The sequence below is a fragment of the Mytilus edulis genome, chromosome 3 (genome assembly GCF_963676685.1).
Source record: "Mytilus edulis chromosome 3, xbMytEdul2.2, whole genome shotgun sequence".
Taxonomy (NCBI): domain Eukaryota; kingdom Metazoa; phylum Mollusca; class Bivalvia; order Mytilida; family Mytilidae; genus Mytilus; species Mytilus edulis.
Genome location: NC_092346.1, coordinates 32,376,974 through 32,403,725, shown reverse-complemented (window position 1 = coordinate 32,403,725; position 26,752 = coordinate 32,376,974). Strand labels below are relative to the sequence as shown.

Genomic DNA, 26,752 nt, shown 5'->3' with positions numbered 1-26,752 from the left:
TCTTCAATCTTCAGTTTCAACAAGTGCAAATCTTCTTTTTTTATGATTTGAAATTTTATCTTTGAATGAAAATTTGAGATATGAATTCTTTTTCCTTTTCATTTCAACCAAGTGTTTTTGATACTAAAGGGCAATGTATTTTTCTATGAAGTTTTTTTGTTGGAATTTTTGTATTTTAATAAAGTATGATTTTGATACTAAAGTCCAATGAATTTTTCTATGAAGTTTTTTGTTGACACTTTTGTATTTCAATCAAGTATAATTTTGATACTAAAGGCCAATGTATATTTCTATGAAGTTTTTTGTTGATATTTTTGGATTTTAACAAAGTATGATTTTGATACTAACGGCCAATGTATATTTCTATAATTTTTGTTGTTGACATTTTTGTATTTTGACCAAGTATGATTTTGATACTAAAGGCCAATGAATTTTTCTATCCAGTTTTTTATTGACATGTTTGTATTTAAGCTAGTTGTTTCTTGTTGTTTTTTTTTTTGCCATGTTGTTGTCAGCTTTTCTTCTACCAAGGATTTGATAGTAAGATACAAATCCTTCCTTTGACTTACAAGTTTTGAATGGATGGCCCTTTGATATCGTGCACCTCATTTAATAACAGGTACATATTGGACAAACAAATATAATAAAACACAAGCAATTAGTTTATTACAACAATTTTTATTTCTCTGGAATTTTGCTCAAAATATTTGACAATCTCGTATTAAAATTCCCTAAAATTTTTCACAAGTCCCTAAGCATCAAGCTCAGCTCCACACTTCACCACACACATCATTGCAATCTTTCATTTCCTCATAGTCAGACACATTCAGACAATAATCAATTTCAGTGTATTTTTGGTAAACCTCGTGCATGATTGTCTAAGATTTTCTGAAAATTTGATACATCTTTTTCAGTTATTTTTTGTTCATTCTGGCATTGAAATGATAAAAAATGTAAATATATATTTATTGGGGAATCATAAAAGAAGTATAGTTAAGAAATGTAATATCGGACATCTTGAAACAATCTAAAATAATTGCTACAGATATACAAATAAATATGTCTTTCTCTAGTTAAAATCAGTACAAAAAGATAAAGGAAAGATTTCAGCAGTCTCTGACATTAATATTACTTTACAATTAAATACACATGTAATAATTACATGCCAGTTTAAAATCTGCACTTTAACATTTTTTTAAAACATCATAAATAAATGGTCAGCACTTAGAAATAACTTAGTACTTGTTTTTAGATAAAAGAAAAAAAAATCATTCTGTAACAAATCACAAACCAAAAACAAATTGGTTAATTATCAAAAAAAATAAAATCTGGCAGATCGAATAAATATCAAGCTTAAAATTTGTTCAATCTAAAAAAAATATTCAAACAAACTTCAACAAAAACAACAAAACATTTACAAATTAAACTGCAAGTAGATCTAAACAGCCTGGCCAGAAAGTATAAAAATGTCACACAAAGAAAAAACTCTCCAAATAATGATTTTTCACTTTCATACACAATAACATATATAAACATACATTCAACAAACATCTTTACTATACAAATAATTTGCACCAAATACTTTTTTTAACATGCACCATTAAATAAAATGTCCACTTCCAACACAATGGAACTGGCTATAATTACAAAGGAATAATAATGAGGTAAATCTTAAAGCTTTAATTTAATTGGTCACCCCACTACAGGGCAACTCTTCTGATTGGTTTAACAATGTCATGTGACAAAAAATTCAAATATTCCATGGCACAAAAATATATTCCTTCAACTGAAGAGTTGATGTTTGACAGAACATACTTTGACGTGGAATGCTTTACAAAGTCATGGCCATTCAAATGTACATTTATTTTGATCATCATGAGGTATGCGGCACATATGTGACCAAGACGTGTTTCTTGTCCAGAGACAACAAAATACATATATAATACTTGGCAACTCATTGTCAAAATGAACTGCGTTTTTTTCTAATAATACTTTTGCGTAGTTTTCCCCATATCCCATTATAACTAGTTGTGAAGACTAGTTATAAAACTGCTGTCAGTTGTCGACTCCCTTACTCTGTTAGATTGACTAGCACACCAGTTACTTCCCTTGGCTAGCCTGCAACCGTTAGGAATTAGATTCCACACAATGAGTGACTGCTAAATGATTGAGAGATCACCGTGATTGTAATAAAATAGGCCGTAGTTTTAAACTACCGTACCCACAAATACTTGTAAGTCACGCTTTATTCCTTGGCTTAATTATGTTCGCAGGCCAAGCCAAATGTCCTTGTTCGTTTTAAAGCACAATGTTTTACTCCTGATTTTTATCCAGCATGAATATCCTGAATGTGTGCACCCATACTGTCCAAGCTGCCATGTAATGGAGGACTTTGAGCAGATCCCATTGACATGGGACTCATGCCGTGGGCTCCGTATCCCATCATCATATGATGCGGATGCCCTGGTATTAGCATTGCTTGCGAATGAACTGGTGATCGTAACTGTGACATCTGAGAGTATGAACTACTGCCAGTGACAGCAGTACTTCCGAACATGTCACTACTATACACACCCTGAACTCCAAGCATATTGTATCTTTGTCCTTCCCTATGAGAATATCCCTTCATTTCATCATACATTTCACTACCATGTCTTCCTTGGAACACTGAAATTAAAAAAAAAATAATATTAAATTTTTTATCATGTAATTAATTCTTTCAAAACTTAAATTGTCACTTTATAAGTATGCATTGCTATATACTTTTGCTTTGCTTATTTAAGCCCAATATGACACAGAACTTCAAAAAATGTCTTATTTTTTCTTCTACATGTTATTAGGTAGCTGTCTCATTTGTATATACCCAATATCTCCGTCACATTCAATCTCAATATTAATTCAGAAAGATTTCATGTGCTTTAACAATTTGTACATTGTTTGTTTTCTATGAGCTTATCCTTTGAACCAATTAAGAGCCAATCTGTGATAAAACCATGCAAAATGGTCCAAATCCAAAATATTCCAATCAGGCTGATATTTTGTATTTTAGATACCTTATATGTAATAACTATTTGTGCAAAATATTTTGAAAAAATATTCAGCCATTACTTGTGTATGCCGAACATTTGAAAATTGTCCATTTCTGTACTGACAAATGGCCATTTTAAGCCTATTTTAGGGTATTTTGACCTGATTTGTTTTTGTTTTATAGAAAAATTTTAGCTTAATGATAACATATATCTTAACAAACAACTTGAAATGAAAGGAAATTATGATAATTCAAAAAGTTGTGAGATTTCTCAATACACCTACTGACAGGTTGAAATTGCATGGTTTTGAAAAAGTGCCGATTCAGCACAATTTGTATATTTTTAAAGGCTTGAATCTTGTAAGATCATGTTTTATTTTCAATAAAATGTAATATTTCATGAAGCTTATATATTCATCTACAAAATGCTAGAAAATGGTGCTCGGCAAATGATACCTTATTACGATAAAATAATAATTAAAGATAGGCGTGATGGCCATTTTGTCGATTTTTTGATTTTTTGATCTGTTTCAATAGAAACTTTTCAAAAGTATGTGATAGTCAAAATATAAGAAAAATAATGACTGAACTAATGTTAACTGGTTATATAAATTGAATAAACCAAGTTCAACTAAGTTTAAATTAGAAAATATACTAAAGGAGTAAACCTGGGGAGACCGCTTTTTTGCATTTTTTGCCCCTAAACTGAGCATTTTTACAATATGTTTAAAATATTTACCTATTCAAAAGAAAATAACTTTAGTAACTGAAAAATGGGCTGTTTTATTTACAATACTTAACTATGCACACTCATTAGGTAATATCACCATGAGTTCTTCACAAATTTAGCATTTTATAATAGTCTAGTTTTTAGACGCTTTTTGTCTAAATTCAAAGTGGCCACAATTGAGTTCAGTCTTAAATTTTTAAAACATGTTGTATTTGATAATGAATCATAAATGTGAAAGCCTTGTACATTCATGTAATTTATTTCCAGAAAAGAGGAAGATTTAATAGTTTTGTGAATTTCATAGAATTGTGCCTCTTACCTAGAAAAGTGCTATATTTTTATACGACCGCAAAACTTGAAAATTTTTTCGTCGTATATTGCTATCACGTTGGCGTCGTCGTCGTCGTCGGCGTCGTCGTCGTCGTCGTCGTCGTCCGAATACTTTTAGTTTTCGCACTCTAACTTTAGTAAAAGTGAATAGAAATCTATGAAATTCTAACACAAGGTTTATGACTACAAAAGGAAGGTTGGGATTGATTTTGGGAGTTTTAGTCCCAACATTTTAGGAATTAGGGGCCAAAAAGGGCCCAAATAAGCATTTTCTTGGTTTTCGCACTATAACTTTAGTTTAAGTAAATAGAAATCTATGAAATTTTGACATAAGGTTTATGACCAGAAAAGGAATGTTGATATTGATTTTGGGAGTTTAGGTCCCAACAGTTTAGGAATTAGGGGCCAAAAAGGGACCCAAATAAGCATTTTTTTTGGTTTTCGCACCATAACTTTAGTATAAGTAAATAGAAATCTATGAAATTTAAACACAAGGTTTATGACCATGAAAGGAAGGTTGGTATTGATTTTGGGAGTTTTTGGTCCCAACAGTTTAGGAATAAAGGGCCCAAAGGGTCCAGATTTAAACTTTGTTTGATTTTATCAAAAATTGAATAATTGAGGTTCTTTGATATGCCGAATCTAACTGTGTATGTAGATTCTTAATTTTTGGTCCCGTTTTCAAATTGGTCTACATTAAGGTCCAAAGGGTCCAAAATTAAACTTAGTTTGATTTTAACAAAAATTGAATCCTTGGGGTTCTTTGATATGCTGAATCTAAAAATGTACTTAAGATTTTTTATTATTGGCCCAGTTTTCAAGTTGGTCCAAATCGGGGTCCCAAATTAAACTTTGTTTGATTTCATCAAAAATTGAATAATTGGGGTTCTTTGATATGCCAAATCTAACTGTGTATGTAGATTCTAAATTTTTGGTCCCATTTTAAAATTGGTTTACATTAACGTCCAAAGGGTCCAAAATTAAACTAAGTTTGATTTTAACAAAAATTGAATTATTCGGCCTCTGTGATATGCTGAATCTAAACATGTACTTAGATTTTTGATTATGGGCCCAGTTTTCAAGTTGGTCCAAATCAGGATCCAAAATTATTATATTAAGTATTGTGCAATAGCAAGAAATTTTCAATTGCACAGTATTCAGCAATAGCAAGAAATCTTCAATTGCACAGTATTGTGCAATAGCAAGAAATCTTCAATTGCACAGTATTGTGCAATAGCAAATATTTTCAATCGCACAGTATTCCACAATAGCAAGAAATATCTAATTGCACAATATTGTGCAATAGCAAGAAATTTCAATTGGATTTCAATTGGAGTTATCTTTCTTTGTCCAGAATAGTAGTTGAATCAACTTAAATCATTGTTTTATACAATATACAATGTATATTCACTTTTACTACCAACTGATAGATTAAAACAATCTTTACCATTCAGTGATAACAAGCACTTTTTTTACATTTTAATATTTTATGATGTATTTAAATGAGTAGTTATTGTTGCAAACTTCATTAGAAATTTGAATTGAGATCAGTTTTGAAATAAGGGAAAGGGGGATGTGAAAAAAAAATTGGAGGGTCAATTTTTTTCATTTCAGATTTCATAAATAAAAAGAAAATTTCTTCAAACATTTTTTTGAGAGGATTAATATTCAACAGCATAGTTAATTGCTCAAAGGCAAACATTTTTTTTTTAAGTTCATTAGACCACATTCATTCTGTGTCAGAAACCTATGCTGTGTCAACTATTTAATCACAATCCAACTTTAGAGCTGAATCCAGCTTGAATGTTGTGTCCATACTTGCCCAAACCGTTCAGGGTTCAACCTCTGCGGTCGTATAAAGCTGCGCCCTGCGGAGCATCTGGTCTATATTATGATACAGCTTTATGCCAAATATAAAGAGACTACTCCTAGAAGTTCCTGATAAAACTGCAACTGAAATTTTGTGACGTTGACATGAACCAGTTAAATATCCCTATGTCAATTTTGGGAGAACAGTGGACATAACAGTAATGTTAAGTTTCCTCCTAGAATGTAATCTCTAGCAATTTGAGGCTTGGAATAAGACATGTAAAATATAGTTGGCCTATTACTACCAGCTGAGACAAACACAAATATTTCAAATTGCAATAAAATTTATTTCATAACCACATGTAATAACCAGATACTCCGCAGGGCGCAGTTTTATACGACCGTAGAGATTGAACCCTGAACATTTGGGGCAAGTATGGACAGAACATTTAAGCTTGATATAGCTCTAATTTGGTTTGGGATTAAATAGTTGACACAACACAATGAGTGTGGTCTAAGAACTTAAACTTAAAAACTTTAAAAAAAATTTAATTTTACATTTACCTATTATGGTCCAAAATCTAAATGCATGGTTATATTCAGCAAATCATAGAACCCCAAGAATTCAATTGTTTGATGAAATCAAATAATTTTCAATTTTAGACTCTTAAGACCTCAATTTGGACCAATTTGATAACCGGTCTCAAATATTAAAAAACTAAATACATGGTTAGATTCAGTATATTGAAGAACCCCATATATTCAATTTTGTTGAAATCAAACAAAATGTAATTTTGGACCCCGATTTGGACCAACTTGAAAACTGGGCCCATAATAAAAAATCTTAGTACATTTTTAGATTCAGCATATCAAAGAACCCCAAGAATTAAATTTTTGTTAACATCAAACTAAGTTTAATTTTGGACCCTTTGGACCTTGATGTAAACCAATTGGAAAACAGGACCAAAAATTAAGAATCTAAATTCACTGTTAGATTTGGCATATCAAAGAACCCCAATAATTCATTTTTTTATGAAAGCAAACAGTTTAATTTTGGACCCTTTTTGGCCCCTTATTCCTAAACTGTTGGGACCAAAACTCCCAAAATCAATCCCAACCTTTCTTTTATGGTCATAAACCTTGTATTTAAATTTCATAGATTTCTATTTACTTATGCTAAAGTTATAGTGCGAAAACCAAATGTCTTTGGATGACGATGACAACGACAACGTCATACCAATAAAGGACCAATTTTTTTTCAATTTTTGCGGTTGTATAAAAACAAATATACACAGATAAATGGTTAAACTGTAGAGCAGACATACAATTACCCTACCACGTCCACTTGTATTTTTGTCCATTGGATGAGTTAAGCCATTTTCAACTGATTTTTATAGTTCGTTCTTATGATTTACTGTTATACCACTGTCCCTGGTTAGGGGGAGGGTTTGGATCCCGCTTACATGTTTAACCCCGCCACATTATTTATGTATGTGCCTGTCCCAAGTCAGGAGCCTGTAATTCAGTGGAAGTCGTTTGTTTATGTGTAACATATTTGTTTTTCCTTCATTTTTTATATACTTAAGGCCGTTAGTTTTCTCATTTGAATTGTTTTACATTGTCTTATCGGGGCCTTTTATAGCTGACTATGCGGTATGGGCTTTCCTCATTGTTGAAGGCCGTACAGTAACCTATAGTTGTTAATGTCTGTGTCATTTTGGTCTCTTAATTGTAGACAGTTGTCTCATTGGCAATCATACCACATCATCTTTTTTATATTGTCCTTAAAATGGTAAGATTTTACTGTTCATATACATGTAATATTATTGTGGTCTACCGTAAAGAAAAACGTGCAAAATGGTCTAAATACAACTTTTTAGTCATGAATGAACATGATGAAGGTATTAGCAAAAAAGAGTAAAAGTATGATAAATCTAAAAAAAGTTTCACATAATAAAGTCATCAATATCTATTTTAACTAAATATTAAACAATTTTGCAGCATCAGAGTTGAACATTTTTTGATAAAAACAAGCATTCTGCGAGTAATCATGGCAGTACATAGTCCCCAACCCGTAACAAATTCATTGTAATGGAACAAAAATTTGATCTATAATTTGTCATAATGTAAACTACATAAAAATATCGAGACAAAATCTTCCAGCAAAACGTAAAAACTTGTTGAATTCTGACTATCTCAGTGTCCAAAGACAACAACTCTGCACACAGTTATCAGACTGGAACAAAATTGAATCACTAAATACCAAAGAAAAGAAAAAAAATTCAAAATGTCATTTCGTCTTTAAAAAAATGAGTTATTTCCGTTTGAACAGAAGTCTTCTAATGAATAAGTATTTCATCAAAAATTTAATTCTAGAGAAAGGGCTTCAACTGAACAAAGAGAAAAGCTTAAAGCGTGAATAATGAATTTGACCTGTAACTTGTCATGATAAATCAAATCAAAATCTACAAGCACAAAAAAGTCTGATTTGCCGAACTGACAGATAGACAGACTGACAGACACGCAGTGCAAACCTAAGTCCACTTAGACGTTAGCCGTTAGGGGACTAAAACTCTCAAAGTATCAACAAACACGAAAGAGATGCTCTTTGGAGAGGGAACATTCAACATAATTTTGGAAAAGCTTTCGATTTTTAAAGAAGTAGGGTTACCTCAAATGTCTTTCTTTTATCTTGATTTAATCTGAGATATAAATCAAAAACTTTTATATGGCACATTTTATATGCAAACATAATCTTTTTTCGAAGATAAAAAAAAAAATGGCCACATTTTTTTTACATACGCTCTAATAGACACAACTTTCTTACCAAGACACTCAAAGAGTGATTGGCCCTATAATTGGTTGCATTCCAATCAAAAGTTTCAAAGAGGAAGATTTTTTGTATGTTCACAACTCTGTTTCATATAACAAGCTTTTTAAAAGACTGTCATCAATTGAAAGTATGTGAAAACCAGGTGCTCTGCAGGGCGCAGCTTTATACAACCGCAGTGGTTGGACTCTGAACAGTTGGGGCAAATTAAATATGGTCACAATGTTCAAGCTTGATGCTGTCTGAATTTGGATTGTGATTGAATTTTTGACAAAAAAAAAGGTTTTTGTTACAAAATCAATGTGGCCAAAGATCAACAAATCTATTGCACAATACTGTGCAATTGAAGATTTCTTAATTTTTTTTTTCACAAATCCCCCCCAAACTTATTGAAACCCCCCTTTCAGCAATAACCTTAAAACAATCCCATCCTTTCCTTTTTTTAGTATAGAACCTTGTAGTACAGAGAGATCCATATACATGTACTTAAACCCAAGTTAGTGTTTGGAAACTAGAAATGTGCTTCTTTTCGGCCCTTTTTTGGCCCCTTATTCCTCCATTTTTTGGGCAATTAATCCAAAACTAAATCCCAGACTCCCCTTTGTTATATGGAGTATTGTGGTACAGTTTGAAAGAGATCCATACAATTACACACAAGTTATCGTCTTGAATTAAGAAAAATGCTTGTTTTGGCCCCTTTTTGGCCCTTTATTCCTAACTTTGATTCCATGACCCATTTAAAGGAATCCAAACCTTGTACTTGTGGTTTTAAACATTATGATACAATATCAGAGCAATTGAAATACTTATACACAAGTTATTATCCTTAAATTATAAAATGCTTGTTTTGGGCCCCTTTTGGGCCCTTAATTCCTAAATGGTAAGGACCATCATCCCCAAAATCGTTCTAAAGCTTCCTTTTGTGTTTTTGAACCTTCTGAAAAAAAATCATAAAGATCTATACACTTAAACTAAAGTTATTGTCCGAAATATAAGTCTACTTTGATCAGTTTTAGTTAAAATGTTAAGGGCAAAAAATTATTACAATAGTGCATTTTATAGATATTTGGGGGCATTTTTTACTAACTTCCCATTATTTGCCAGGCTAAAATTTTTTACTTGTCTTAGAACTGATATGCACCTTTAAAAAAATCCTAAAAGTTTAAAAAAATAAATATGATCTTGAGAGAAAACACCTACTGAGTACATGTACTACATGCAAGTTAGCTAAGACATCTGTTGCTCGAATCTCTCTGGCAACCTGCCAAAAGGTAAAAAGTATGTCAAAATGCATTTGTTCTTTATTTTTATAATGTTCATTGCAAAATATAACAAGATAATGCTATATTTAAGAGATATATCAATTATTCAGACCTTTAAAAAGTATCTAAATTTTGGTGATTTTTTTGCATTATTTTTTTTATAATTCACAGATATGCAAATAAGGCTGTTAAATGGAAAATAGTGTGAATTAACCAAAAATTTTTTTTTTATCTTAACTCCTAAAGACCCAAAGATTTTGGAAATATATATAATGTTGCAAAGTTATTACTACCAATTTGGACGAAATTTGAAATTTTGCATGGTTTTATGGCAGACTGGCTCTTAAGCTTCACATTAACTTTTAAATTGTGAACAAATTACACTTAATCTGTAAACAAATTGACTCAACCTTTGATGAACCATTAAGCCTAATCTGGGATTAACAGATTCATCTTAATCTGATCTTTCAATTTATCAGAACACAAAATATGTACAGGGGTGTTTAAACTACTTACTGTGAGGACTCATATGTGCCATGGCCTGGCTATCCCCACCCATACTCTCTGGACTATATCCATGACCTCCTGGTGCTGAAAAGATTAAGACAATGATTATGTTTGTCTTAGTATTTATCTTTATAAAACATCTGTTTTTACATGCAGTATAATTATTTTGTATTCAGATCAAATATTTGTGGTTAGAAACTTCACCGACTGTATTAATACTTTCGACATTTGAAATTTCGACAAAATTAATATTACTGTTTTGAACCTAAAGTGCTATTAACAAAAAAACACTTTTATTGCCGAACAATAGTGCTTAAATACATAGTTTTTTTGAGAGAATATCTTACTCCTAACAGCATGTGAAACAAAGAACGGCCTTGTATAAACTGAAAACAGATAGGGAACACTTAGAGGTACATCTAGATCACATTTAAACCATTTAGTACCCACTTACAGACCCTCATTATGAGGGAAGAGGAATTTCAATTGGAAAGATTTTCGCTCCTCAGGAGATGTGAGATTCTGTCAAGAATAACAAGCTTAAAAGAAATGCAATTTGCATAAGAGCCATGCCACCAAAGATAAAAGTTTCATCTCAGAGTTTTACCTTTAGACTGCAAACAGAGAGCTAATTAACAACAACCCACAGATGAAAACTAAATTGCTGATGATATATGCCAATTTTGTGTTAAATAGCTTTTTAAAATATCAGGATACCGAGGGCGAAAATAGCCTTGTAGATAAAAAAAATATCAGCGTACAAGTGAGAAATTGATAGAAAAGAAAATAAAAAGTTTGCATATATTTATAAAGCACTTATGTACTAATTATTATGCAAACTACTGTTGAAGTTCCGCAGAAACAAAGACGACAAAAATTAATATTTTTATTACGACATAAAAAACTTTGTTCCTCAATAAAAGGCATCTTGCACTATACTAGAAGGCACTAAATGCTTTATGAATTATGTATAAAATCTTTAAGGTTTTTAAATAAATATAACTGGAACATGCAGAAGGAAGTAAATTTAGTTAACACTTTTCTCTTATTTGCATATTTTTGACAGTTGATGGGTTTATGGGTTTAATATTATGTAAGACTACAATGGTTTATTGTTTCACTTGCAACATGCCAAAATGACCGTGTCATGAATTTTATAGAGAAAAACCGATGGTAATGTGGTTATAATGACAAATGTCTTCATTTCATTTCCGTCATTTTTATACCTACTAAACAATATACATTAGATTTTAATTTAAGAAAAGGAAATCATAATTTTTGAGTTTATTTTTTTGTTCGTATTCTATTGTCAGGTTGGCATTCTGCAAGTCACAATAATTTATAATCCTTAAAGCTTAGGCAATTAAATGGCCATTTGGATGGAATTTGAAATGCTTGATGTATTTCCATACCAGAAGGTTTAAATCCAGAAAGGGGGAGGAGTGTAAATTTGCATAGTTAAAAATACATGGAAAGTTTTATCTTTTAATTTAAATGAATTTTTCAAGTTTGATTTTTTTTTTTTAGGTTATTAGTATAAAATTTTGGCAAAAACAAACCAATTTTTTTGTATAAGGGAATTAATATATACTAATTGCTGTCCCCTGAAGTGTCCAGTGGCAAATATTACAAAAATATTCATATTCTTACCTGCTCTATTTGATTGGTCAATCATTGGTTGCACTATTCTTCGCCTTGCATTAATAAACCTGAAAATAAAAAAAATAAAAGTTAACTTTTTAACCAATATTATTTTTGCACTGGCCTTTTCTAATTATCAACAAAATAATTTGACTTTGGCCTAATTGTGGACAAACTGTCACTAAGGAATGATTAATGACTGATATACAAGTGAGGCGCCACACAAAAACCAGAGTAGATCATCATTTGCCAAGATTTAGACAAATTCTCATTACTAAGGTGACCTCTGACCTCCCCTATCAACCTCAGAACAGATATTTACTTCTAAATTACAACCGAAACTTAGCCAAATTTCACAGTTTATCTTCAAATTGTTGACAAAAGTCTTTAAACCATTCAAAAATGCATTTAATTCATGATAAATGTTTGTTGAGAAATGAAATGGAACAGAGGAGAAGGCTGGTGAAAACATCTTTGCCCTAAATTACTTCTTTAGAGCCATTAAAAGTTTTTCATGAGATTAAGTTATAAGTTGATGAGCCTTTCGGATTCCTATGCCATTAAATTCCTCATCACCCTGCAGACAATCCTAATGATATTATTATTCTCATTTTTATTTATTTTTGCTAATTATTCCAATTCCCAGATGTAAATATAGAATTCATGGGGAACAAACTGCTAAGTAACATGTATACACAATCAAACACTACTAGTCACTTTAATATGTAATAAGGCAAGGTTGATTTACACATATGGTTCTACTTTCAATAATCACCAAACTTATATGCTAAATTCTTAAAATTTCAAAACAAATAGACAACAAACACATGAAAATTCCAAAACTTTTTCAACAAAAACATAAAATTGTTAAAAAAAAAAAAAAATTGTCCCTTCACTTCCTCATTTTTTCCAACCGTTAACAAATTTTTATCTATCTTGTCTAACTATGAAGAAAAACCTTTCTCACATGTTTACAAAATGTTTTGAAATTTTCCAACTTGATTTGAAGTTTTTCACACCCAAGTTGATTCTCTACTCATTTGTATGTGATAGATATCAAAGACTTCAAACAGATACTCCAATTACTTAAATAGCTACAACCATTTGAAATCTTCAAAACTTTTACACAGATACAAGTTGAATCTTCTTCATTTAATAACCCATACATATTACATCAAACAAATCAAGCAATTACTCAAATAGCAGTGAAAGTTTGCCTTTTGAACTTATGCATGTTGCATTCCAGATTAATTGTATCATAGAGGGCAATTTAAACGTTGCTTACTGTGCAAACAGACTGCTTGCTTTCTGGTTGTAACAAAGTCAATACTGCGTGTTTACACAATCAGATTCAGAGTCAACACTTGTAGGAGAATGCCTTAATGAATTTGAGGAAGCTGATTAAATCTAAATATTTTCTTGTCCAAACTCCCAATATAATCTTCTAGGTCTTTGTTTTCTTAACGAATTTCCACTTTATTTGATATTTGAGATGAGTAAAAGCTTTTCTGAGTACTCACTTAAAAAAAAATTGCCCTCCTAAATATCTTGTTTATTTTATACTGTATATAATTTGAGAGGAGTAAAAGCTTTCCGAGTACCAATTTAAAAAAAAAAATTGCCCTCCTACTAAATATCTTGTTTATTTTACACCGTATATAAAATATCTACTTCGGTTTCTTTAGAAAATTTTAAACTGTTATTTAGATATAAATCTAATAGAGTCATACAAATAACGTAATCAATTCATGGTACACGACACCTTAGAACACTGAAAAAGCAATGGCAATCCTTAGCGTAAACTTGGATCCCCAATTTGATACCAATTTCTCTTAATGTGTTCTGTCACAACTCAAATCAGATTTAGACATTTAAGCTTACATTGTTAGTTATGATAAAATGGGCTACTTCACGGCTTCACTAGGAGAAAATGGACACCAGGTAGCCATTGAGACACTTGTAACTTCTTGTAGTCCAATAATCATTTCAACTAATGGAGTCTTAATTAATAAAATTCAGACTGTTCTTCATTAAGGAACTGTTGTCGCTGGTTGATTGAGTTTTACCTGTTGTACCAGTACCTGTGGTTGTGGAGCAGGGTGTTGATGAGTCACTGTGTGCTGGATACTCACTAGTTTCACTCCACGAATTATAATACCTGTCGTATAAATAAATGGTAGTAGTTGAAAATCTAAACGAAGTGATACAGTTTAGTAATTCATGATGAAAAATCACCAAAAGAATCTAAAAGCAAGGAACAACCCTTAAATTGCTGTTCTTTATCTCAAAGTCACATCATGATGCACAGATCACACTTTACTGTAAGTTCAAATGACTCTTCAGTTTGATATTTTATTAATTGCAGTTTGTGCATTACATTTTCATTTATTTCTAGGTCATTGCAGATCATTTTCAAAACTATTTTTCTCTATTTAGTAAACAAACATCCAAAAATTCATCTTACATTATTATTGTCTTCAACAATGTACTGTGGATTCCTTTCTTTTTTTGGATACCAATTTTCCTGGATTTCATGATTTCAGAAGAAACGAAACTTTTATTTTTCAACAAAGAGCTAATTTTCTTTATGAAAATTCTAAAAGATTTTTTGTAATATCAATCAAACAATGATACAAATATCCACAAAAAGTAAGCTTTCTATGAAAATTGTTACCCATTACATAAAAGACCCCCAAGAAACATAAATAAGTTAAAAAAAAATAGTTACCTGACAACATTCTCATGATTGAGAAGAGACAGTAATTTGACCTCCCTGGTGATTTTCTTGTTGAAGTATTTACTTTTAGGATTCAATGGTATTCTTTTAATAGCATACTTTCTTCTATCTAGTTTATTTCTAACCTGTGAAAAAGAAGAAAAAAGTTTATTTACAATGGCAATAAAATCATGATGGCTGAATATACATATATTACAAAGATGTCTTAGACTGATTAGACTACAGAATTGTCAACTGTGCAATGCAATCTACATGCAGTGAAATTTGTTAAACCTAACTTGTCAGGAACTGATGATTTAGTTTGGATTAGACAGGTGATCAGCTTAAAAGTTCTGATTGATGAGTTCACTTAAGACAGGTTTTTGGCTTATGCAGTGTTATATTTTCAGAAATTTAACTGTTATGTAAAAGTTCTTTTTTTTTAGTTCACCACTAAGAACATAAGGGGTAATTTGAATGTTTGTACCACAATTAAAAATATTAATATATGTCATTGGTTGAATATTCATTGTTTAAGATGTTGTTAACCTATCAAAACATGTGATCAATCTATGACAATATTACCCAGAATGCTTTAGATTTTGAAATGGCAAACTCGTTGGTAATCAAAACAACTAGTTTCAGTACTGAATGCATCAAAACCTGAATTTCCAAAGAGGAATAATGAACCATCAGATGATTAGACATGAGACTTCATGCAAAAAAACAACAAATCACAAAATTGGGATCAACACCCTTGTTTGGCATATCTTTTCCAAATTTCACATTATAATGAACATGTGTGCTAAGTTTATAGTAGTTGTAACCACAAATTAAAGTAAATTTTCTTTAACCAAATATTATTGTGACTGAAACAGGAAAGACCAACTAACAACAGACAGACAGACTAAAGACCAGATTGGCACACCGACCTGACAGAATTAAGCCTCCCCTTAATTCAACTTTTTTAACTTCTTTGAATCAAGCATTACTGATGAGTCTATTGAAGACAAAACGTGAGTCTGGTGCAAATACAAAATTTCAACCCTGGTATCTATGATGAGTTTAATTAAACCTGCTCAATTAAGCAAGAAAATGGAGTCTAGGACACATTACAATGCCTATTCTGGATGTAATTACCTCAATGACATCACCAAATCCTCCTTTCCCTAGGGACCTAAGTCATCATCTTCTGAATCATTGTCTTTGTTTACGTCTTGTTCTATAATTAGAACAAGAGTGCACACGCTGAAATGTCTCGCCTTCTATACTAATCATTGATATTATGTTGATAGTCCTAAGTATAAAGCTAAGCTTTATAACAATTGTCACATAAACTTAACATTAACCAAGATAACTAAACAAAGACCAATGAACCTTGAAAATGAGGTCAAGGTCAGATGAACCATGCCAGGCAGACATGTACAGCTAACAATGCTTCTATACAACATATATAGTTGACCGATTACTTATAGTTTAAGAAAAATAGACCAAAAGGCAAAACACAAAACCTTAACACTGTGCAATGAACCGTGAAAATGAGGTCACGGTCAAATAAAACCTGTGCGACTAACATAAAGATCATAAAATATTTCCATACACCAAATACAGTTGACCTATGGCATATAGTATTAGATAAAAAGACCAAAACTCAAAAACTTAACTTTGACCACTGAACCATGAAAATAAGGTCAAGGTCACATGACATCTGCCCGTTAGACATGTACACCTTACAATCGTTCAATACAACAAATATAGTAGACCTATTGCATATAGTATGAGAAAAACAGACCAAAACACAAAAATTTAACTTTGACCACTGAACCATGAAAATGAGGTCAAGGTCACATGACATCTGCCCGATAGACATGTACACCTTACAATCGTTCCATACAACAAATATAGTAGACCTATTGCATATAGTATGAGAAAAACAGACCAAAACGCAAAAATTTAACTATAACCACTGAACCATGAAAATGAGGTCAAGGTCAGATGACACCTGCCAGTTGGAGATGTACACCTTACAGTCCTTCCATACACTGAATATACTAGCCCTATTGCTTATAGTATCTGAGATATGGACTTGACCACCAAAACTTAACCTTGTTCACTGATCCATGAAATGAGGTCGAGGTCAAGTGAAAACTGTCTGACAGACATGAGGACCTTGCAAGGTACGCACATATCAAATATAGTTATCCTATTACTTATAATAAGAGAGAATTCAACATTACAAAAAAATTTTTTTCAAGTGGTCACTGAACCATGAAAATGAGGTCAAGGACATTGGACATGTGACTGACGGAAACTTCGTAACATGAGGCATCTATATACAAAGTATGAAGCATCCAGGTCTTCCACCTTCTAAAATATAAAGCTTTTAAAAAGTTAGCTAACACCGCCGCCGCCGCCGTAGCCGCCACCGCCGGATCACTATCCCTATGTCGAGCTTTCTGCAACAAAAGTTGCAGGCTCGACAAAAATACTATTACTCATCCTGATATTTTCCTTTTTTTTAAATTATGATTTTTAGGTTTTGTAAGTATTGAAGCTGCTTGATAACAACTATTTAATTTCAAAATAATTATAAACAATCAGAATCTTAGGTGAGTTTATAATTACTATTCAAATGAAAAGACAACAGTTGATATCAAGCAATATCCAATTCTCACAAGTTGTTGAATTCATTTCTCTTAAGTGGTTAAAATTCTATTAATGTTGAATAGAAAGTTTGTGACTCATTGATCAAGTCCTTTGCACATACCAGTATGATATCATATGTCCTGTTCCAGTGTCAAACTTCTTCATCAGACAATTTAAAATCTTATTGAACGCTCCAGAATGTGATAAAATTTGACAAAAATAAAACTTTTGGGTAATCTCCCTTGGGATTGGGGAAATATACATAATTATATTGGAAAAGGCCACATTAGCTTAACACAAAAATATTTAACTAAGATATAATTCATTTCCCAAATCTTTATTATCCTTGAAAAGGTTCAAATGAAACATTATGCATCCTAATGCAACAAGGCTTGTAACATTGATTTTGATTTGATAACATCATAAATTTAAATGTTGTTTTCTGTCATTTTCATTAGAATGGAGATAACAATATTGTATTTTAAGCTCAGACAGCATCTATTGGTAATTTGATGGTTGCAAATACCTGTTTATTAAGGCGTCCCCAGAAAACTTAATTTGGGACCATCAAATCACAAGTTGATGCCATCTGAGCTTAAAACACAGTATTGCTATCTCCATTCTAATGAGACTGATAGAAAACAACGTTTACTAATGTGTTGCTAGTAAACTTAATTTGCGACCATCAAATCACCAATTGATGCCATCTGAGCTTAAATTCAGTATTGGTGTCTCCATTCTAATGAAACTGATAGAAAGGAATGTTTACTAATGTGTTGCCAGTAAACTTAATTTGGGACCATCAAATCACATATTGATGCTGTCCAAGCTTTAAATACAATACAGTTATCTCTTCATTGTACAACTAAACTATACTCATTTCAGGGCCATTTATAGCTAACTATGCGGTATAGGCTTTGCTCATTGTTGAAGGCCATACAGTGACCTATGGTTGTTAATTTCTGTGTCATTTTGGTCTCTTGTGGAGAGTTGTCTCAATGTCAATCATACCACATCTTCTTTTTTATATAACAAATACACAACATACTTTTCTCATTTTCTTCTGTTGCAGCTGGTTTGTGAGGAGCATAATGAATGGTGTGTGGTAATTCTTCTTTGATAAAACTATGGTCCAATAATTGATAGACTGACCAGCGATGTCTCTCACCTTTCATCAAACATCTAAAACAATTATAAAAAGTTCAAATATAATAAATTTTCTATTGAAAATGACACTATTTATGATAATGATATCATTTTAAATTTCAGTAGCAAACAGATTTACACTTATGCATACTTGATTTCCTTTCAATTTAGTAATTTTCAATTAGTGAAAAAGCAAAGTGAAATTATTCATACAACTAAATATAAGTCCTACATAAGTATAACATTTTTTTAAATTACCAGCTGAACCCGCCCCTCAGGTACAGGATTTTCTAAATGTGTAAAAAGACCCATAGGTAGCCTTGGGCTGTTTTCTGGTCTTTAATTGTTCGTTCTCTTTGACACATTCCTCATTTCCATTTTATTTTGCCATAGCTTATGTTCAGTCCTTTTTTCTACTCATCTGTTTAAATATCCCTTTAAGGGTATCTTTCACCTTTCATTTTCATACAAATTATGCAGTCAAGACATCTTGAAATAAGCGGGAAACATAATAACCTACTGAAATAATGTTCTTTTTTAAATCTCAAATCAAAGTCAGATTAATGAATATAAGTCATACAACACAAATCATACTTAGTTAAGAAGTCTTGAAACACCGGAGGAAAATTTTGTGGTATTTCTGGCTTGTCTGGATCAGCATCCAATCCAATAGCTACAGATAATAGTATCAAACCCTGGAAAAAAGAACAAGACATTGAATGATAAAATAACACCAAAAGGCTTTAACAATTTATCTTCCATTTAGTTTCTACTTAAAAGTGACTTTGAAGACTTTTCTTTCATTTTCATATCTTTATTATTTAACTTAAGTTTAAGGACACTCAGCATGCATATAGGACTCAAATCTGTTCTCGTTTTTTTGGTTTGGTTAATGGCTTGTGTTTCTTTAAAGGGGAAGGGAGGTAAACAAAACTAGAGGCTCTCAAGAGCCTGTGTCGCTCACCTTGGTCTAAGTGCATATTAAACAATGGACACGGATAAATTCATGAGAAAATTGTGTTTTGATGATCATGATGTGTTTGTAGATCTTACTTTACTGGACATTCTTCTTGCTACAATTATCTCAATCTATAATGAACTTGACCCAGTAATTACAGTGGAAAATATTTTCTAAAAATTTACAAAAATTTACAAAAATTTATGAAAATTGATAAATAATGACTATAAAGGGCAATAACTCCTAAAGGGGTAAACTAAAAAATTTGCCATGTTGACTTATTTGTAGATCTTACTTTGCTGAACATTATTGCTGTTTACAGTTTATCTCTATCTATTATAATAATCAAGCTTATAACCAAAAACTGCAGAATTTCCTTAAAATTACTAATTCTGGGGCAGCAACGCAAAAACAGGTTGTCTGTTTTGTCTGAAAATTTCAGGGCAGATAGATCTTGACCTGATAAACAATTTATTCCCTGTCAGATTTGCTCTAAATGCTTTGGTTTCAGAGATATAAGCCAAAATCTACATTTCGCCCCTATGTACTATTTTTAGCCATGGCGGCCATCTTGGTTGGTTGGCCAGGTCAGGCCACACATTTTTTAAACTAGATACCCCAATGATGATTTTGGCCAAGTTTGGTTTAATTTGGCCAAGTAGTTTCAGAGGAGAAGATTTTTGTAAAAGTTAACGACAAACAACGCCGACGGACAACGACGACGGACGCAAAGTCACTTGGCCCTTTGGGCGAGGTGAGCTAAAAAGCATTTTGTATAAGTTTCATAACATTTGGTTGAAACAAACTGAAGTTAAAGAATGGAAACCAACTTTGGGAAGTATGTAGGACATACATACAGATGGACAAGGGTAAAACTTAATGCCCCTTCTGCTTTGGCATAAATAGGTATTTTACAGATGTAATTTGGTACAAGCATACCATATGAAGTTATTTTTATGTTTTCATCAGATAATTCAGAGGCAATCAAGTCAAAATACAAAAACAATAATCATAGTAATGTTTTTTTTTTTTTTATAAATCAAGATCCTCACCAATTGATAAACATCTCCTTTCTTTCCTCCCCTAACTGGTATCAGTTCTCTATCTCCTGTAAAGTGGACACCAGGTCGGGAGGACTCCACAGCATAGTATAGATCTGACAACCTGAAAATCAGTTATAACTATAGATTATCGTTGATCATCTCAACGAAAGTGAGAAAAGCAATCAAGTTGAGATGACCAACGATAATCTGTACATGTTTATTGCTATTTTACCTATGACTCCATTGTTTAATTTATTGACAATGGGCAGTAGACCCTTAGTTTCTAGAGATAATTTTTCATATAACTCTACTGTGCTGAGAAAGGAAATTATCAGTCAGTAAGATCAAAGGAAAATTTTGTAAAATTGTAATAACTGTTAAAACAAGGAATAATTTGAATCCGGAATAATTTTGAATTTTGGAGAATTGATAAGAAATGTATGATGGAAGCAAATTAATTTAGGAGGGTTAACCATGCATGGATGCATGGCTAAGGGGTAAGTTAGTTCATACTGCAATATCAGTGAAAATAAACAGAACTAACCATCTTTATATAAAAAAGATGTGTTATGATTGCCAATTGAGACAACTCTCCACAAGAGACCAAATGACAGAGAAATTAACAACTATATGTTTCCATATACCAGACTTGGGGTCAATTACATTGGAATGTAATTAATCAAATTACACATTACATTGCAAAAATGATCAATTACACTAATTACACATTACACAGTTTTGGAAATGTAATTAATTAAATTAATTTAATTAAATACACATTACATTTCATCATGATATTTTTTAACAATATATATATCATACACGTGTAAAATATTCATGTAAGCATAGTTTAAGCATTGCATTTGATAATCATTAGTTATTTTAATGTTTTGTCATTTAGTCTGAATCTCTCTGGTCTGAACACTTTGACAGCAATTCTAAATAGTCTTTCTAGCTAATGTGGCAGATGTTGCTTGATCAGAACATAGAAGTTCCATGATCAAAAGATCATCATATTGATAGGAGAGGGAATTGGTTCCTATTAACTTGTCAATACATCAAGGGGTATTTTGACATCTCAGAAATGAAGTCATTTTAAGTAAACATAATATAAAGAAAGCAATTATAAATAAATCAAAAATATCTTTTTTTACTTTAAAAACATTAATAAGTGTGCTTGTCACAATATTAAAAATAATTTTTAGCACAAACAATGTATATTATGTCTAAATATTAGCAATATTTTGCTAATTAGATAAAATACATTTAATAGTGGCATTGCCCCTGGACATTTTAATCTGATTAATTGCTGTTTGTTTTTACAGCTGTTACAGTGACTTGACTGTTAGTGTTGCTATTCACCAATTGCAACTCATTCAAAATTTTGACCCAATTGCAATTTGTTTTATTAAATCAAATTGTTCAACTGGTCAAAATTTTGAACAAACTGTTCAGCCAAAATGTGAAAGTGCAAAGTGATAAAATAAATCATACTTACAATCCTATATGTCTGTCACTCCACTGTATTGATGTAATTCCTAAATCAGTCTATCAATCTGTATAGGTATATTACAGCCATTACCATACTAAAGGTGAACTGTTTTATTTTGAATTGCTATAAAAATGTCAAAACTAAGCTTTTATAGAGTTTTTCTTTCGAAAAGTATTCTATATTTATAAGAATCACACATTATGTGAATAAAAACATTTCATATTCAGTAAAATATTTGAAATTGCAATATGTTTGTAGGAAAGGGAGATAATCGCTTTTTGGTTTCAAAACGTCTTTATTCAAAAGAATAGTATTTTAGGTTATCTCCCCAAGGAAGCATATTGTTATTTCATACATATTTTACTGAATATGAAATGTTTTCATTCACATAATGTGTGATTTGTATAAATATAGAATACTTTTCGAAAGAAAAACTCTATAAAAGCTTAGTTTTTACATTTTTATAGCAATTCAAAATAAAACAGTTCACCTTTAGTATGGTAATGGCTGTAATATAACTATACAGATTGATAGACTGATTTAGGAATTACATCAATACAGTGGAGTTACAGACTTATAGGATTGTAAGTATGATTTATTTTATCACTTTGCACTTTCACATTTTGGCTGAACAGTTTGTTCAAAATTTTGACCAGTTGAACAATTTGATTTAATAAAACAAATTGCAATTGGGTCAAAATTTTGAATGAGTTGCAATTGGTGAATAGCAACACTAACGGTCAAGTCACTGTAATTTTTATTTCTATAATCCTTTTGTGTATACTAATTTAATAAAATGATTTTGTGTGCAGTGATTTTAAATTCTAAGAATTCTTTATTCCGTAAGCAAATATACAGCTCATAGGATTAAATACATACACAAATTTAATACAGTTTACATAAACATATACAGCATTAATATATAGTGGAGTTTGGCATACAATTTACATTGGAAATAAAGGTACATAACAAAAATCAAGTGTTACAAATTTTCTCTGCCTCATACAGGTATTTACCCAGATTATTTAATTCTTTAATATTTCTTACAGATAGTAATTGAACTAATTTGAAAGTAGATGGGTTTCTATAATAATATATCTTAATATATTTACTTCTGACATTTACATATTTATCACAACCATAATTCCCAATACTTGTTACATATGTATCAAATAAGGATATCAAAGTCTCAGACTCTCAGTGTTATAACAATCATCATAAATCTTACTCAATAAACAAAATGTAGCCTTTCTACCCTGTTCAGATAGTGTTTTCTGTGTTACAGTAAAAGTACCGTTATAGTTTAATAACAAACCAAAATATACAAGAGTGCACACGCTGAAATGTCTCGCCTTCTATACTAATCATTGATATTATGTTGATAGTCCTAAGTATATGGCTAAGCTTTATTACAACTGTCACATAAACTTAACATTAACCAAGATAACTAAACAAAGACCAATGAACCTTGAAAATGAGGTCAAGGTCAGATGAACCATGCCAGGCAGACATGTACAGCTAACAATGCTTCTATACAACATATATAGTTGACCCATTACTTATAGTTTAAGAAAAATAGCCCAAAACACAAAAACTTAACACTGTGCAATGAACCGTGAAAATGAGGTCAAGGTCAAATAAAACCTGGGCGACTGACATAAAGATCATAAAATATTTCCATACACCAAATATAGTTGACCTATGGCATATAGTATTAGATAAAAAGACCAAAACTCAAAAACTTAACTTTGACCACTTAACCATGAAAATGAGGTCAAGGTCACATGACATCTGCCCGCTAGACATGTACACCTTACAATCATTCCATACAACAAATATAGTAGACCTATTGCATATAGTATGAGAAAAACAGACCAAAACACAAAAATTTAACTATAACCACTGAACCATGAAAATGAGGTCAAGGTCAGATGACACCTGCCAGTTGGACATGTACACCTTACAGTCCTTCCATACACCGAATATACTAGCCCTATTGCTTATAGTATCTGAGATATGGACTTGACCACCAAAACTTAACCTTGTTCACTGATCCATGAAATGAGGTCGAGGTCAAGTGAAAACTGTCTGACAGACATAAGGACCTTGCAAGGTACGCACATATCAACTATAGTTATCCTATTACTTATAATAAGAGAGAATTCAACATTACAAAAAATTTGAACTTTTTTTCCAAGTGGTCACTGATCCATGAAAATGAGGTCAAGGACATTGGACATGTGACTGACGGAAACTTTGTAACATGAAGCATCTATATACAAAGTATGAAGCATCCAGGTCTTCCACCTTCTAAAATATAAAGCTTTTCAGAAGTGAGCTAACACCGCCGCCGTAGCCGCCGTAGCCGCCGCCGCCGCCGCCGGATCACTATCCCTATGTCGAGCTTTCTGCAACAAAAGTTGCAGGCTCGACAACAAACTGATCACACATTTCTATCATTTTACCATTCAAATACCATTTTTCGTTCTCTTTCAGTACACCTTTGTTACGAAAAACAACTATTTTGGTTTTTCTTAAATTAATGTCAAGACCATTCTTGTAGGAACTATCATATACAGTGACTATCATTTTTTGTAATTCAGAAATACTTTCGCTGAAGAGAACTGTATCATCAGCATACATAAACAGATAAAGATTTAACAATTTTACTTCATATGGTTCTATTCCTTGTTTAATTAACTCAATTTCTACGTCATTTACATTAATTGCATATAAAAATGGTGATAATGATTCGCCTTGCATTAGGCCAAAATTACAATGAAAGAAATCTGAAAATTCACCATCTAATTTAACACAAGTTTTTAACTTAGAATACATTGATTTAATAAGATTTAGTAAATTTCCACTAATACAATGTACCGCATTTTAACATTTTTTGCCATAAAACATAATGTGACACACTGTCGAAAGCTTTGACAAAATCAATAAAACAACAATAGAACTGTCTAAGAAAGATTTTTCACAGTGACAAATTTTTATACGACCGCAAAAATTTAAATTTTTTGGTTGTATATTGCTCTCACGTTGGCGTCGTCGGCGGCGTCGCTGTCGTCGTCGCTGTCGTCCGAATACTTTTAGTTTTCGCACTCTAACTTTAGTAAAAGTGAATAGAAATCAATGAAATTTTAACACAAGGTTTATGACCACAAAAGGAAGGTTGGGATTGATTTTGGGAGTTTTGGTTCCAACAGTTTAGGAATTAAGGGCCAAAAAAGGGCCCAAATAAGCATTATTCTCGGTTTTCGCACAATAACTTTAGTATAAGTACATAGAAATCAATGAAATTTTAACACAAGGTTTATGACCACAAAAGGAAGGTTGGGATTGATTTTGGGAGTTTTGGTCCTAACAGTTTAGGAATAAGGGGCCCAAAGGGTCCAAAATTGAACTTTGTGTGATTTCATCAAAAATTGAATAATTGGGGTTCTTTGATATGCCGAATCTAACTATGTATGTAGATTCTTAATTTTTGGTCCCGTTTTCAAATTGGTCTACATTAAGGTCCAAAGGGTCCAAAATTAAGCTTAGTTTGATTTTAACAAAAATTGAATCCTTGGGGTTCTTTGATATGCTGAATTTAAAAATGTACTTAGACTTTTAATTATTGGCCTAGTTTTCAAGTTGGTCCAAATGGGGGTCCAAAATTAAACTTTGTTTGATTTCATCAAAAATTTAATAAATGGGTTCTTTGATATGCCAAATCTAACTGTGTATGTAGATTCTTAATTTTTGGTCCAGTTTTCAAATTGGTCTACATTAAGGTCCAAAGGGTCCAAAATTAAACTAAGTTTGATTTTAACAAAAATTAAATTCTTGGGCTAATTTGATATGCTTTATCTAAATATGTACTTTGATTTTTGATTATGGGCCCAGTTTTCAAGTTGTCCAAATCAGTATTCCATATCAAGTATTGTGCAATAGCAAGAAATTTTCAATTGCACAGTATTGCACAATAGCAAGAAATATCTAATTGCACAATATTGTGCAATAGCAATTAATTTTCAATTGGAGTTATCTTTCTTTGTATAGAATAGTAGTTGATAATATATGTTGGAAATTTGCCAGACATGACTATGATGTCATTTTCTATTTTTTTGCCAATAACTTTATGTAAATAACTTCATTGGAAATTTGCCAATATAAAATGTTGCTGATGAAGCTTTTTTTCCTTATCTTATCTAAAATGTTTTTAGATAATGTATGTTGGACATTTGCCAGACATGACTATGATGTCATTTTCTATTTTTATTTGCCAATAACTTTATGTAAATAACTTCATTGGAAATTTGACAATATAAAATGTTGCTGAAGAAGTTTTTTTTATTGTTTTATACAATAAACAATGTATATTCACTTTTACTACCAACCAATCTTTACCATTCAGTGATAACAAGCACTTTATTTTACATTTTAATATTTTATGATGTATTTAAAAGAGTAGTTATTGTTGCAAACTCCATTAGAAATTTGAATTGATATCAGTTTTGGAAAAAGGGAAACGGGGATGTGAAAAAAAGGGGGGGGGTTGAATTTTTCTCATTTCAGATTTCATAAATAAAAAGAAAATTCTTCAAACATTTTTTTGAGAGGATT

General features: G+C 31.5%; 2 protein-coding genes across 2 annotated transcripts in view; both read right to left on the bottom strand.

Annotated features, from left to right (window-relative positions):
* Positions 1 to 658: 658 nt before the first annotated feature.
* LOC139516269 (homeobox protein Meis2-like) lies at positions 659 to 18,679 on the bottom strand. Its single transcript, XM_071306267.1, has 7 exons — positions 18,548 to 18,679; positions 15,994 to 16,075; positions 14,866 to 14,999; positions 14,019 to 14,295; positions 12,147 to 12,205; positions 10,506 to 10,580; positions 659 to 2,667 (listed from the first exon to the last, which is right to left on the bottom strand). Coding segments are annotated over exons 4-7 (477 nt in total). The 5' UTR covers positions 14,021 to 14,295; positions 14,866 to 14,999; positions 15,994 to 16,075; positions 18,548 to 18,679; the 3' UTR covers positions 659 to 2,326.
* LOC139515191 (eIF-2-alpha kinase GCN2-like) overlaps positions 18,501 to 26,752 on the bottom strand; it is a 40,605-nt gene continuing 32,353 nt past the window's right edge. Inside the window, exons 12-14 of the mRNA XM_071304754.1 lie at positions 20,656 to 20,767; positions 19,240 to 19,340; positions 18,501 to 18,681 (exon numbers count right to left, since the gene is read on the bottom strand). Of these exons, the coding sequence (XP_071160855.1) occupies positions 18,501 to 18,681; positions 19,240 to 19,340; positions 20,656 to 20,767 (394 nt within the window). The remainder of the gene's footprint in view (positions 18,682 to 19,239; positions 19,341 to 20,655; positions 20,768 to 26,752) is intronic.

Coding starts and splice junctions, on each gene's coding strand:
- LOC139516269 (XM_071306267.1), bottom strand. Junction 10,581..12,146: donor TGACCAATCAAATAGAGCAG/GTAAGAATATGA, acceptor TAATCTTTTCAG/CACCAGGAGGTCATGGATAT. Junction 2,668..10,505: donor GGCACATATGAGTCCTCACA/GTAAGTAGTTTA, acceptor TTTTAATTTCAG/TGTTCCAAGGAAGACATGGT.